The following is a 13,434-nucleotide window of genomic DNA, read 5'->3' on the forward strand; positions in this document are numbered from 1 at the left end:
GATGAATTGAAAGAAATAGCTGTTAAGCCATGTTGTGGTAAAAATGGTGACGCTGCAGTTTTTCTTGTGTGGAGAAGAGATCCGAAGTCGGATCTAATCCATGTTGTTTGTCAAATACCAAACGTTAGCCAGAAAGATGCTTGGTAGCAATGTTCTGTGTGAGTTAGCCTAGCACGCAGGCCTCCCGCGCTTCCCCTGCCTTTGTTTATGGTCTCTCTGCCAATACCATATGCTTCCAGTTGGCCATATGTCCCCATGGGCTATTCTTGCAATTTCTGCCGGTAGTTCATTGTAGTCAAATAAAATGCCTTTTAAACAATGAATCCAATTATATTTGATGTTCAACAGGTCTTGTCAGCTGTATGAAGTGTTCCCATGGGTGGTCTGACCAAAAAAAAAAAAAAACACTGAGACTCTCAACCATTTGACCATTAATTTGTTAGTTCTGGTGAGACACTGAGCCTTGCGATGCAACTGCAACGCCAGCATGGTGATGAGAGTTACAGACATTTATGGAAACATTGCTTGGATCATTTGGTCCACTTGTCATGCCATGAAATCTGGGGGTCGTGAAGGTGCATCCAAGGGACCCCCAGGATAATTGTTGGAAAAGGGTAAAGGGAAATGGAAGTGTCTTTGTTTCAGTGAAGCTTTTATGACACTCTGCTCTAATTGTTCTCTCTCTTCTCATTTCACAGAATCTCAGATTGTAAGCTCACTGTCGAATCTTGTAAATACATTGCCGAAGCTTTAGTAAAATCACCTTTGAGAGAGTTGGATCTGAGTTGGAATGACCTGCAAGATGCAGGGATGGAGCTGCTGTCTCATAAACTGAGTCTGAATTGTAATCTGAACATACTGAAGTAAGTGTCAAATCAAAAATGCTGCTGTGTAAACTTTTCACAAAACACATGGTGCACACAAATACCCAGCCTAAAGGGTTCAATAAAATACTGACTCATTTAATGAAATTGATTTGTTTCATTAGGGGGCCAAGCACAAAGCTCTGTCCTCCTCAGAATATATGAGGTTACTGAAATATTCTCTCTTGCCTCCCCTTTTATAGACTTTCAAACTGTAAACTCACTGAGAAGTCTTGTACACACATCATCTCAGTTCTGCAAAAAGCAAACTCGTCCCTGAAAGAGCTGGATCTAAGTGATAACGACCTGCAGAATGCTGGTGTGAAAGTGCTGTGTGTTGGATTAACGAGTTCAGAATGTGTTCTGGAAATAATGAGGCAAGTGTTTTGTCAAAAAAGGCACCAATTTAAATTGTTCAAGTCAAAGTCCCTCCTGCGCCAGGACCTGGTCTTCCCAGGCACTCTCCCATCCCAGTACTAACCAGTCTCTTGAGGTGCATTGGGCGATGCCAATCTCTGTTTCAGTAGCTCTCGGCAGGGCTCGAAATTAACTTTTTTTCTTTGTGTCCCCCAGTGGTCCCGAATTCTTTGTTGTATTGTCCCGAATGGAAGCAATAGTGTCCCCATTTTTTTCCTCTCTGAAATAACCAGTGGTTAATATTATCATATGAAGTTACTATTATATTTGTAACTATGCGATTTTGAACCCTTTATATCATTTTTACAATAAGTCACAAGACACAAGTGACACATGTCCTATACATCATCTACTTCAAAATTACAGTTATTGCATTTTCAGTTTATTAAACTTTGGCAATCTCACTGTATGAATAGATACCCGTTTATTTAAAGGGGCCAACTAGCTCATTCAGAAAATGTTTCAACTCACTACATCTGCAGTACACTTTAGTTGAAAATAACACCCCTTTTATGTTCATTTCATCTACTTATACCTTGAATATCTGTTGGCACTTATAAGGCCAACTTATAATTTTCACCATTACCATTATCCATTTTTATGAACTTTCTGTTATCCATTACCATTATCCATTTTTATGAACTTTCCGTTATCCATTTTTATGAACTTTCGCTGCCGAAACGTGGGTGCAAATGTTAGCAACATCAACATAGTGCCAGGTCCTAGCCTAGTTGTGCTGCTGACTGACTAAACTTTCTGAACTAGAAAGGACACCAAGAAAACTCACTTATTCTGTTGAACGGTATCTTCCGTCAATATCATCCACATCATTCCTGTTGTATTTTATAACGTGTCTAACAGTGTTCATTCAGTTGCTAGCGTTGCCTGCAGACCAGGCGATGACACTTTGGATCCTGAAGGTCCCGGAGACGTTATGTCTGGGCTTTCAGTTTCTTCCCCGCGGTCGGTCCACTTCAACCACTTAAGTATTTTTGTTCTGGCAAGAGTCGGCGCAGCGTGTGCGGTAGCAATTCCATTCCAAGTCCATATAATGCGGACACCGGCCGAAGATTCTAGAACAGAATGCGCTGCTCTGTAGCCTACGGATGCAGGTGCATCGAAAGTGTAGCTACTATGTATTTTTCGCTGTTAACGTTTTAAAATTAAAATTGACAAATTAGGTGAATGTCTACGTATGTGTTACGGCTTTGTAAATAATATTAATGTAGAACTTTTTTTCTAGATCTATTTTTTTCCATTGTCCCGGGATTGTCCCAGATATGATAATTTTGTGTCCCGATGACATTTTTTATGGTCCCCGGGATGTCGGGACACCGTTAGTTTCGAGCGCTGGCTCTCGGCCTCTCGCCTATATATAGCTAGGGTTACAGTAGGGGGCTAGTCCTCTGGTAACCATGAGAGTTTAACTCCTTACTTGCATCTGTATTGCTGCGTGCCTTGCCAGATGGCAGTAGGTACCATTTTTATGATGGTCTTTGGTATGACCTGATGGCGAGTAGAACTCGCTATATCCCGGTCAAGAGGTAGACACACTAACCACTAGGCCAGCTCGCAGTCATTTAAATCATTCAATAAGCATTAATTCATATTCACTAAGTGCTTTGTCCTGGTCAGGGTCACAGTGGATCCAGAGCCCTACCTGGGAATAATAGGTGCAAATGACTCAAAGACACTTATAAATATGTTTAGTGTATATTAGCATTTGTGCAAATCTGAATTCTGAAATAAGTGATACACTCCACAATTGTATAAGGCTGATGCATTATGCATCATAGATTTGTTTTTGTAACTATGACAAGTTTACCTGAAAAGTGTTTTACTAAGAGTGCTTTTTCTCTGTATTTTTCTCTCTAGATTGTCTGGCTGTTGCCTCACAGCAAAGGGCTGCGATTCACTCATTTTAGCTATGCATTCAAACCCCGCCCACCTCACCGAGTTGGATTTAAGCTACAATCATCTTGGACATAAAAAACGGAAACAACTTTTATCAATGAAGAGGCATACAGTCTATAAACTGGAGAATATTAAGTAAGAAGAGCATGTTGATATGTCCTGGTCTAGGTTAGATCAAACGTAAAATTATAATCTTCTCCTAAATCCTGATAAAACACTATTGTTGGGTATCAAATTTGTCTGCAATGCAGATTCCACCCTAGAAACTGATGGCTTTTTTTTAAACTAATAAGCTACTAGTAGCATATTATTACATGATTGCGAAGCAACAATATTCACATATTGTTCTCCAATTTTTATTATTACCTCAAATTTCTGACCATTTCTTCACCCACAGTTTTTGAGGTACCGACCCCAAACCAATTTTAAGTGGTCTATCTTGTGCCCCAATAGTGTGCTTGTATACAGGCAAACCCCTTCACACATTTTTGGAAGCATTCGGGGGGGGGTTCCCTCCAAAATGGCTATTGGTGTGGGTAAGCGCTTCAGTCTGAACGTGTTGGAAATTTACCAGTATTGTAAATTATGAGCTCCCCTTTGGATTAATTGAAGCAAACACGTAAAATAGAATGCAATGATTTGCAAATCCTTTTCAACTTGTATTCAATTGAATATAATATTGAATATAATACAAAGACAAGATATTTAATGTTCAACTTGATAAACTATTGTTTGTTTTTTTGTAAACATACATATTCCGAATTTGATGCCTGCAACACATCCTATTGGGAAGGGGCAACAGAAGACGAGGAAAGTTGTGGAATGTTCAGAAAACACTTGTTTGGTATTGGAAAGGCTCATTCACAAGCAAGGATGGGGTGAGGTTTCCAGTTTGTGGGGGGGAGGGGGGACTTTTGGGCGAATAGTCCAACAGTTTAAGAACAATGTTTCTCAACATACAATTGCAAGGAATCTCGGGATTGCACTATTGACAATCCATAATATCATCAAAAGATTCTGAGAATCCAGAGAAATCTCTGCACGTAAGGGGCAAGGCTGAAAACCAATATTTAAACGTCCATGACCTTCGATCCCTCAAGTTTCACTGCAGTAAAAACCCAAATGGTTGTATAAAGGACATTACGACCTGGGCTTTGGAACACTTTGAAAAGTGTCGGTAAATAGCCTTTAATCTACTGTGCAAAGTGAATGCCATATATCAACAACGTCTGACAAATTCTTTTTGGAAATTATGGATGTTGTGGCCTCTGGGCTAAAGAGGAAAATGACCATCCAGATTATTACCAACCACAAAGTTCGAAAGCCAGCATCTGTGACTGGTATAGGGTGTGTTAGTGCCCATGACATGGGTAACTTTCACATCTGTGAAGGGTCCATTAATCCTGAAAGGTGTGTGGTGGTGATTTTTATTTATTTATTTATTTATTTATTTATTTAAATGCTCGAAAAACGTCATGTCTGATTGTCTGAGAAGACTAAAGTCTGTGTAAGGACGAGTAAAACTTTAATGGTAATCGTCCAATCAGATGACAAAAGTTAGTGCTGGCAACCTAAGCAACACAGGTGCGAAGCGAGCAGGGAACCGGTCTAAAGTAGCTCGTCTCATTTCACTGGAAATGCATTAAAAAGTTTTATTCATCAACACGATGATATATAAAAGTACAAAAAAACATTTTTGAGGAAATCATTCAAATTTCCTTGTTTTGGTTATAATTCATCGAAGTATGCGTGTGTTCGAGTGTACAGGAAAAGCTCAACTCGGAGACGTCCACGTAATGACGTAATTATACCAATTGGCTAAGGGCGACGAGGGTCAAGGACATCATGTGCCAGCAGCGCGGTTGAAGCGGGCAGGTGTCAAACTTGGAACTTTTATATCATGATTGGAATTAATAATAAACAATATCAGTGAATAATGTTCCTTACCACTGACTAGTGTGTGTACTAAATAAATATATATAACAATTTTTTTGTTTGTTTGTTTGTTTGTTTTTGATGGTTTCATAGATTTCTTAGTGATATCATTTTTATTTTCTAAATATGTATCAACATGCTGCCATTGTGGCACGGGAGCCTGTGATTGGTGGACAGTCGACAAAGGGTGTCTCCCACTGGTTGTAAATCGTGACATAAACATCATAAACACATGCGGAACCTGCTGATTGGCTGTTCATATACTGAAGCCAAGCGGAGATGTCCGGCGTCTGTTGCTGTTGTCCGAATAAAACTACAGCTAAAAAAGCTCTACTACTGGATTACTTGGACAGTCTTGGTCAGAAAGAAGCGCAGGATAGATATACACAGAAATTAGAGTTTATTAGCGGTTCTGATCCGTACAAAATTCCTCGAAACGACTGGAGTGATGGTGCAAATTTGTGGCCTAGCATTAGCTACATGTTGGAATATACATTCTTTTTCCTGAAAAGTCCCAACACAGAAGAACAGTTTAAAAAAAAAAACTACAGAAGCAAGAAAACCTTCTTTGTGTGAAGACTTTTTCCTGACATCAGCTTTTGAGAACAGAATGTTGCGAAAGCCAAAGCATTTACTCTCAAAGGGCTCTGACCTAAACTGTGGGCTAGATGGTATTCCTGCCCCTCCATGTCTCAACAACCCCAAGGACATGTAGTTACACAACTATCTGCACTCTATCATTTATACAGTGATGCTTATTATTGTTAAAACAATATCTGAAGTGTTATTATTTGTAAAATAATATCTTGCTGTAGACTTTCAAACAATATTGTAAGATTTTATTTTAATTTTATCTAATAGTGGATGGTACAATAATTACGAACATTAACAGAATCGGCACATTTCAGCTGTAACTATAGGTTCCACGGTGACATTTTGCACAGGACTGTGTTCCTTTGATAACAGAAACAAAGCTCCAGCATTATTATTATTATTATAATACTCACTCAAAACACTCTACAGCTTAATATACCCTAAATTATTAATTCCTCTGCTACTTAGAACTACTTTCTTTCTGAATGTCTCTGCATATATTGGTGTTATGGTTTTGTGGATTTATGATAATTATGCTTCTTCACCTATTAAAAAAAAAAAATCAACTGCATTCTGTCCTCTCCAAAATAAAATAAAGCTCTGGGCAAGTGGAATTGTTTTTCGGGCAAGTAAGGCTGAGAGATTTTTTTTTTCGAGGACTGTGTGTGTGTGTGTATGTGTAATGATGCTAAGCCACATTCTGCACGTATTACAACAGTGTGGCTTCCTAGTAAGAGTGTGGGTGCAAAACTGGCCTGCCTGCCTCCCATTGAGAATGTGTGGCACTTTATGAAGCGCAAAATATGACAACTGAGATCCTGGACTGTTGAGTAAGTTGTATATCAAGGAAGAATGGGAAAGAATTTCACTTTCAAAACTTGAACAATTAGTGTCTTCAGTTCCCAAACACTTACTAGGTGTTGCAAAAAGGTAACACAGTGGTAAGCAAACCCCTGTCCCAACTTTTTTTGGAATGTGTTTCAAGCATCAAATTCAGAATGAGTATATACTGTATTTACAAAAAAAAACCCAAAGTTTATCAGTTTTGACATTTAAATATTTTGTCTTTGTATTGTACTCCATTGAAAAGGATTCATTACATTACATGACATTTAGCAGACACTCTTATTCAGAGCGGTGTATGAGCGCAGAAGTCCGGTACATGAAGCGCTGAACTTCTAGACAAGAAAGTGCCAGGGCCAACCGAACAAGTGACAGTAATACTTAGTGTAATATTCTGTATGTAATACCAATACTCAGCAAATGGCCAAGGAAACAAACCAACCATACAAAGTACAACTAAATAGAGAACTCAAATGGATAACCCAAGGCTACAGCCTGGTAAGCTTGCACCAGTGTCTTAAATTTGATACGAACTGCAATAGGTAGCCAGTGCAGATCAGCAAGCAGAGGGGTGATATTGAAAGAACGAGGGACGTTGTAGACCGCCTGGCAGCATTCTGGAGGGGTTTGATGGCAGATGCTGGAAGTTTAGCAAGGATAGAGTTGCAGGAGAGGATCAGTGCTTGGGCCAGCAGTGGAGTCGATCAGGTGTTGAGAAAAGGGCGGATCCTTCGGATGTTGTAGAGGAGGAATATACACGTCCGGGTCACTGCAGCGATGTTTGCTGAGGAGGCAAATTTGTCATTGAACACAACCCCTAGGTTCTTTGCACTGGGTGAAGGTGACCTAGAGATGTCGTCCAGGAGTTGAGAGGATGGAGCAGGAATGTAGATACTCTGTCTTGCCTGGGTTGAGGTGCAAGTGATGGTTGTCCATCCAGCTCTAGATGTCACGCAGGTAAGCAGACATGCAAGCAGAGATGTGTTTGTCAGAAGGAGGAAAAGAGAGAAACAGTTGGGTATCATCAGCATAGCAGTGGAAGGATAAACCATGAACAGAGGTAATTGGGCCAAGAGACTGGGAATAGAGAGAGAAGTGGACCAAGGACTGAACCATGAGGGACACCAGTGGTAAGTGGGTGTGGTGCTGATATAGTACCAGACCAGGTAACCAGCAACCATAGAGGTAGGACTTGAACCAGTCTGGGGCTGTCTTGCAGATCCCTAGAGCTGATAAGGATGATGGGGTGATCAGTAGTGTAAAATGCAGCAGAGAGGTCAAGGAGAATCAGGACAGAGGTGAGGGAGGCAGCACGTGCTGCATGAAGTGCCTCACTGATGGCAAGAAGTGCAGTCTTGGTTGAGTGTCTGGCTTGGAAGCTAGATGGGTGAGGATCCAGGAGGTTGTTCCGTGAGAGAAAAAAGGAGAGTTGTGAGCAACAGCATGTTCAAGCATCTTTGATTGGAAGGAGAGAAGAGAAACGATGCAGTAGTTCTGGATGACGGAGTGTTCTAGGATTTTTTTTTTCCAGCAGAGGAGAGGTGTGGGCCTGTTTGAAGTTGGAGGGAAACTATCCAGAGAACACAGTGGAGTTGACAAAGGAGGTGATCAATGAGAGGATGTCAAGAGTGATGGTCTGGAGGAGAGATGAGGGGATAGGCTCAAGGGCACAGGTAGTCGGACGGTGAGAGAGCAGGAGCTGGGAGACATCAGAAATAGAAAGGGGGGATAAAGCAGAGAGCAATAGGGAACAGACAGGGAGGGGGAGTTAGGCATGGTGAAGGAGTTGTGGATGGACATGATTTGCAAATCATTGCATTCTGTTTTTATTTACATTTGAGTGTGTCTCAGCATTTTTGGAATTGGGGTTGTATTTAATTGTAGAAAGGTAAGGGATTTACTTTGGAAAGGAAGGAAATCTCTTGTGTACATTTCAGTCACCTGACATTTGGAGTAACATTTTCTATTTATGGTTCAAGGTTTTTCTATGCAAGTTCATTGCCATAAGGACCTTTGTCCTGGGGTATTACAGGGTTAGTCAAAATTATGTGAACACTTAAATGGTAGAAACCAATTGGATCTGTTGTGGAAGTTCATCAGTGGCGTACTGCTGCACCATCTGTAAGTAGATGTCTGAGGTCACTGTTGGGGTGTCAAATAAGTAGGGCCCAGTTGCGCCAGCAGTGGTCATGGCGCACGACACATTCAGAAAAAAAATAATCTATTAGTGTTAACATAATTTTGACTAACCCTGTATATGTAACATCTTGTCTTATTAGTTGGCTGGGGCAAATTTGCCTTCATGCCTACATAAAATGTTCAATATCAAGATTCAGTTTGATTCATGAATTGGGTGAATTGTTAGATGTCAAGTGACCAGTAGATTTTGACCAATAATTTTATATTTAGGTTATTTCCTCTTCTTCAAACTGTTTCTTAAGCGCACCTCTTTCATCTTCTCTGCTGTCACTGGCCAATTTGGGTCAAGTCTCTTGACCAAGTCTCGTACGATTTGGAGGTGTGGCTGTCCCTGTGGCTTTCTTGTCATAGCACCAAAAGGATTTCAAAATAAAGTCCCTTCTCGCACCAGAAGCAAGCTTACAAATGCGCTCCTCGGACATGAAATACAAGCTTTTCAAACAAGCACAAGGAAGAATAGGATTAAGCACAGTTTGTGCATCATTGTGATATGTTAGATAATGGAAAGCTTAATAGGTCAACAAGAACAACTTTTTATAATATTTTCAGGTTAACAGTTGATGTGACTAAACTAATTTTTGATTGTGTTGATAAGATGGCCTTGCTGCCTTGAATTTGGCCAACACATAACAGTGGCTCATTTTGTGTGCGTGCACACGCCTGTGCATTCACATGACTTTTATTGTCTCTACATCTAGAATGGACCATAATGGAGAATTGAGAATAGCACCAGGACTCAAGAAATGTAAGTTGTGTTATACACACGTCAAAATACAGTGGTGCTTGAAAGTTTGTGAACCCTTTAGAGTTTTCTATATTTCTGCATAAATATGACCTAAAACAACATCAGATTTTCACACAAGTCCTAAAAGTAGATAAAGAGAACCCAGTTAAACAAATGAGACAAAAATATTATACTTGGTCATGTATTTATTGAGGAAAATGATCCAATATTACACATCTGTGAGTGGTAAAAGTATGTGAACCCCTAGGATTAGCAGTTACTTTGAAGGTGAAATTAGTCAGGTGTTTTCAATCAATGGGATGACAATCAGGTGTGAGTGGGCACCCTGTTTTATTTAAAGAACAGGGATCTATCAAAGTCTGATCTTCACAACACATATTTGTGGAAGTGTATCATGGCATGAATAAAGAAGATTTCTGAGGACCTCAGAAAAAGCGTTGTTGATGCTCATCAGGCTGGAAAAGGTTACAGAACCATCTCGAAAGAGTTTGGACTCCACCAATCCACAGTCAGACAGATTGTGTACAAATGGAAGAAATTCAAGACCATCGTTACCCTCCCCAGGAGTGGCTGTCCAACAAAGATCACTCCAAGAGCAAGGCGTGTAATAGTCGGTGAACAAAGGACCCCAGGGTAACTTCTAAGCAACTGAAGGCCTCTCTCACATTGGCTAATGTTAACGTTCATGAGTCCACCATCAGGAGAACGGTGAACAACAATGGTGTGCATGGCAGGAGAAAGCCACTACTCTCCAAAAAGAACATTGCTGCTCGTCTGCAGTTTGCTAAAGATCAGGTGGACAAGCCAGAAGGCTATTGGAAAAATGTTTTGTGGACGGATGAGACCAAACTAGAACTTTTTGGTTTAAATGAGAAGCGTTATGTTTGGAGAAAGGAAAATGCTGCATTCCAGCATAAGAACCTTATCCCATCTGTGAAACATGGTGGTAGTAGTATCATGGTTTGGGCCTGTTTTGCTGCATCTGGGCCAGGACGGCTTGCCATCGTTGATGGAACAATGAATTCTGAATTATACCAGTGAATTCTAAAGGAAAATATCAGGACATCTGTCCATGAACTGCATCTCAAGAGAAGGTGGGTCATGCAGCAAGACAACGACCCTAAGCACACAAGTCGTTCTACCAAAGAATGGTTAGAGAAGAATAAAAGTTAATGTTTTGGAATGGCAAATCAAAGTCCTGACCTTAATCCAATGGAAATGTTGTGGAAGGACCTGAAGCGAGCAGTTCATGTGAGGAAACCCACCAACATCCCAGAGTTGAAGCTGTTCTGTACGGAGGAATGGGCTAAAATTCCTCCAAGCCGGTGTGCAGGACTGATCAACAGTTGCCGCAAACGTTTAGTTGCAGTTATTGCTGCACAAGGGGGTCACACCAGATACTGAAAGCAAAGGTTCACATACTTTTGCCACTCACAGATATGTAATATTGGATCATTTTCCTCAATAAATAAATGACCAAGTATAATATTTTTGTCTCATTTGTTTAACTGGGTTCTCTTTATCTACTTTTAGGACTTGTGTGAAAACTGATGATGATTTATGCAGAAATATAAAAAATTCTAAAGGGTTCACAAACTTTCAAGCACCACTATACATATCTTACTGTTGATATGAGTAATGAATAAAGGCAAACAACTGCCATGCAGTACTGATGGTACCATTGTAGTCCTGATTTTGACTTCTGTTGTAAAATCTGAAGTATTGTTAAGTGTCTGTGTATCGTACTGTATATGTAATATTGAGGAAAACTTCTGATGTGCAGATGCCTGCAAGCTGACACTGGAGCCCAACACAGCAAACAAACGCCTCTCACTGACTGACTCTAACACAAAGGTGTCACTTATGGAAAAAGATCAGCAATATCAAGACCACAGACGAAGATTTGAGTACGCGAAGCAGGTGTTGTGTAGAGAGAGTCTGTCTGGACGTTGTTACTGGGAGGTCGAGTGGCATCAGCAGGCCTCCATCGCTGTGGCGTATAAATCTATCAGAAAAAAGGGACGCGGAAATGACTGCATGTTTGGACGTTCAAAAAAGTCCTGGAGTCTGGAATTGTCCAGGTCTCTTACCAGAGTAGTGCACAATAACAAGGGCATGGCCATTCCACATCCCCAGTGTAACAGAGTAGGAGTGTATGTGGACTGCCCAGCTGGAATTCTGTCCTTTTATGCCATATCCTCCGACACACACACTCTGACGCGCATATACACATTCCGCACAATGTTTGTCAAACCACTTTTTGCAGGATTTGGATTCGAGCGTAATGATGCCTCCATCTCTCTCATCCATTCTTGAAACTACAAAACAAAAAGTGCCATTTAATAGTGGTGCTCCTCGCACACAAAGTGGAGTTCCATACTTAAGAGAATAATGGTAAAGCATCAACCTGAGTTTTGATGGCATTTGTGACCATACGAATGACAAATGTGTACCACCACAGGGAACCCAATTATTTTTAATTTGCTTTTTAAAGAATGAATGAATGAACCCTTTGTCACTGTTACCAGTGAACTTGACCATCAACCTGTCCTTACAGAGGGGGAACAGGACAGGAAGACAGGGATAAAAGAAAAAGAAACACAGTCGTAACATGAGGAAAAAAGAACACCCCCCCACTATGCTCCTATCAGGAGTACAGTGTGGGAGCATTTAAAAACCTCTGCACAAGCACACAATAACACAAGTACACTTTAAAACATGGGACTTAAGGGGGGAAGGAGGGGGCAATCAGGGGTGGGGGGGAAGGGGGTAGGAGGGGAGGAGGTAGAGGTAACCCAGTGCAAGCAAGCAGACGTCCGCTCCTGCAGCCATGCAAACGGCGCTGGTCACGCACCCGCTTGTCACACTGGGGGTGAAAAACGGCGAGTGCGGAAAATTGGGGAAGGAATGCGAAGAATGCGAGAATGTCTCCCAGCAGTGACCTTCTGGGGGAAATGTTTTCCCAGCAACGGCCTTGATCAAGGCCGGTGCTGTTCAGGGAGCCGAATGTCGATAAGATAGAGATTGTTTGGTCTTTCGAACAGACGCAGTCTTTACACGTCCACACCACTCGTCCATATCTGTCCATTTCTGTTCAATTCAATTCCATTTGGTATCCAAAATACTTATTCCTTGCAAAGCCGAAAGCGTCTCCAAGATGACAACCATGCTGTGGTTCAAGTTCTAATAGCCACAGTCTGAGTGCCGACAGCTTTGCCCACCACTTTGATCATATTGGGCAGCTTTGTGGGGCTTTGAACAGCCGTCACCGTTGTCTGATTTCCTCGATATACCAGGGCAATGCCTAATCCAATCAGCAAAAGTCTGGTAATCATGGTTCCGAATAGGTAGATATCTCCAATGTCCTCCACAGATGTTCCGGCAGGACAGGTGGGTTCCCCCGAACCCAGAAACTGTCAATTTCGTTAGGAGACCAGTTTATCAAATCCATGCTTTTTTAGTTTAGAAATTCAATGCGGAGAGAGTCTCTGAAAAAAAAAAAAAAATAACATGGAGATTATTATTTTAGGGAAAATATTCGTGACTGTTTCATATAAAACGAGTTAACAGTTGTATTAGTCCACTAGCTTGTTGGACAGTTGAAACCAGATGACTATTTGACATCAAGTTTGAAATGTAATATATAATTATTTTAGATATGAACAGAGTTTGTGACGTTTTTATTTATTTAAACGGGAGAATGTTATGTTTTCATTGTTCAGTCAAGATATTTTTTATCATCTATCTTATTTATGAATCACTTGATCCTTTTTTGATATGGAAATACTTTAATGGTAGTGGTGTCTCCTTATTTTATTAAAATGATTTTAAAGGAACAGTCCACTGTATTTCCATCATGAAATATGCTCTTATCTGAATTGAGACGAGCTGCTCCGTACCTATCCGAGCTTTGCGCAACCTCCC

General features: G+C 40.8%; 1 protein-coding gene across 3 annotated transcripts in view; it reads left to right on the forward strand.

Moving 5' to 3' along the window:
- The window catches only part of LOC132866418 (NACHT, LRR and PYD domains-containing protein 3-like), a 105,746-nt gene extending 93,495 nt beyond the window's left edge, over positions 1–12,251 (forward strand). For all 3 annotated transcript variants that reach the window (XM_060899177.1, XM_060899179.1, XM_060899178.1), the window contains 5 exons: positions 699–863; positions 1,067–1,240; positions 3,156–3,329; positions 9,464–9,510; positions 11,294–12,251. In XM_060899177.1, coding sequence (XP_060755160.1) covers positions 699–863; positions 1,067–1,240; positions 3,156–3,329; positions 9,464–9,510; positions 11,294–11,826 — 1,093 coding nt within the window. In that variant the 3' untranslated portion in view covers positions 11,827–12,251. The remainder of the gene's footprint in view (positions 1–698; positions 864–1,066; positions 1,241–3,155; positions 3,330–9,463; positions 9,511–11,293) is intronic.
- Positions 12,252–13,434: the final 1,183 nt, after the last annotated feature.

Source organism: Neoarius graeffei, chromosome 18 (genome assembly GCF_027579695.1).
Source record: "Neoarius graeffei isolate fNeoGra1 chromosome 18, fNeoGra1.pri, whole genome shotgun sequence".
NCBI classification, from domain to species: Eukaryota; Metazoa; Chordata; class Actinopteri; order Siluriformes; family Ariidae; genus Neoarius; species Neoarius graeffei.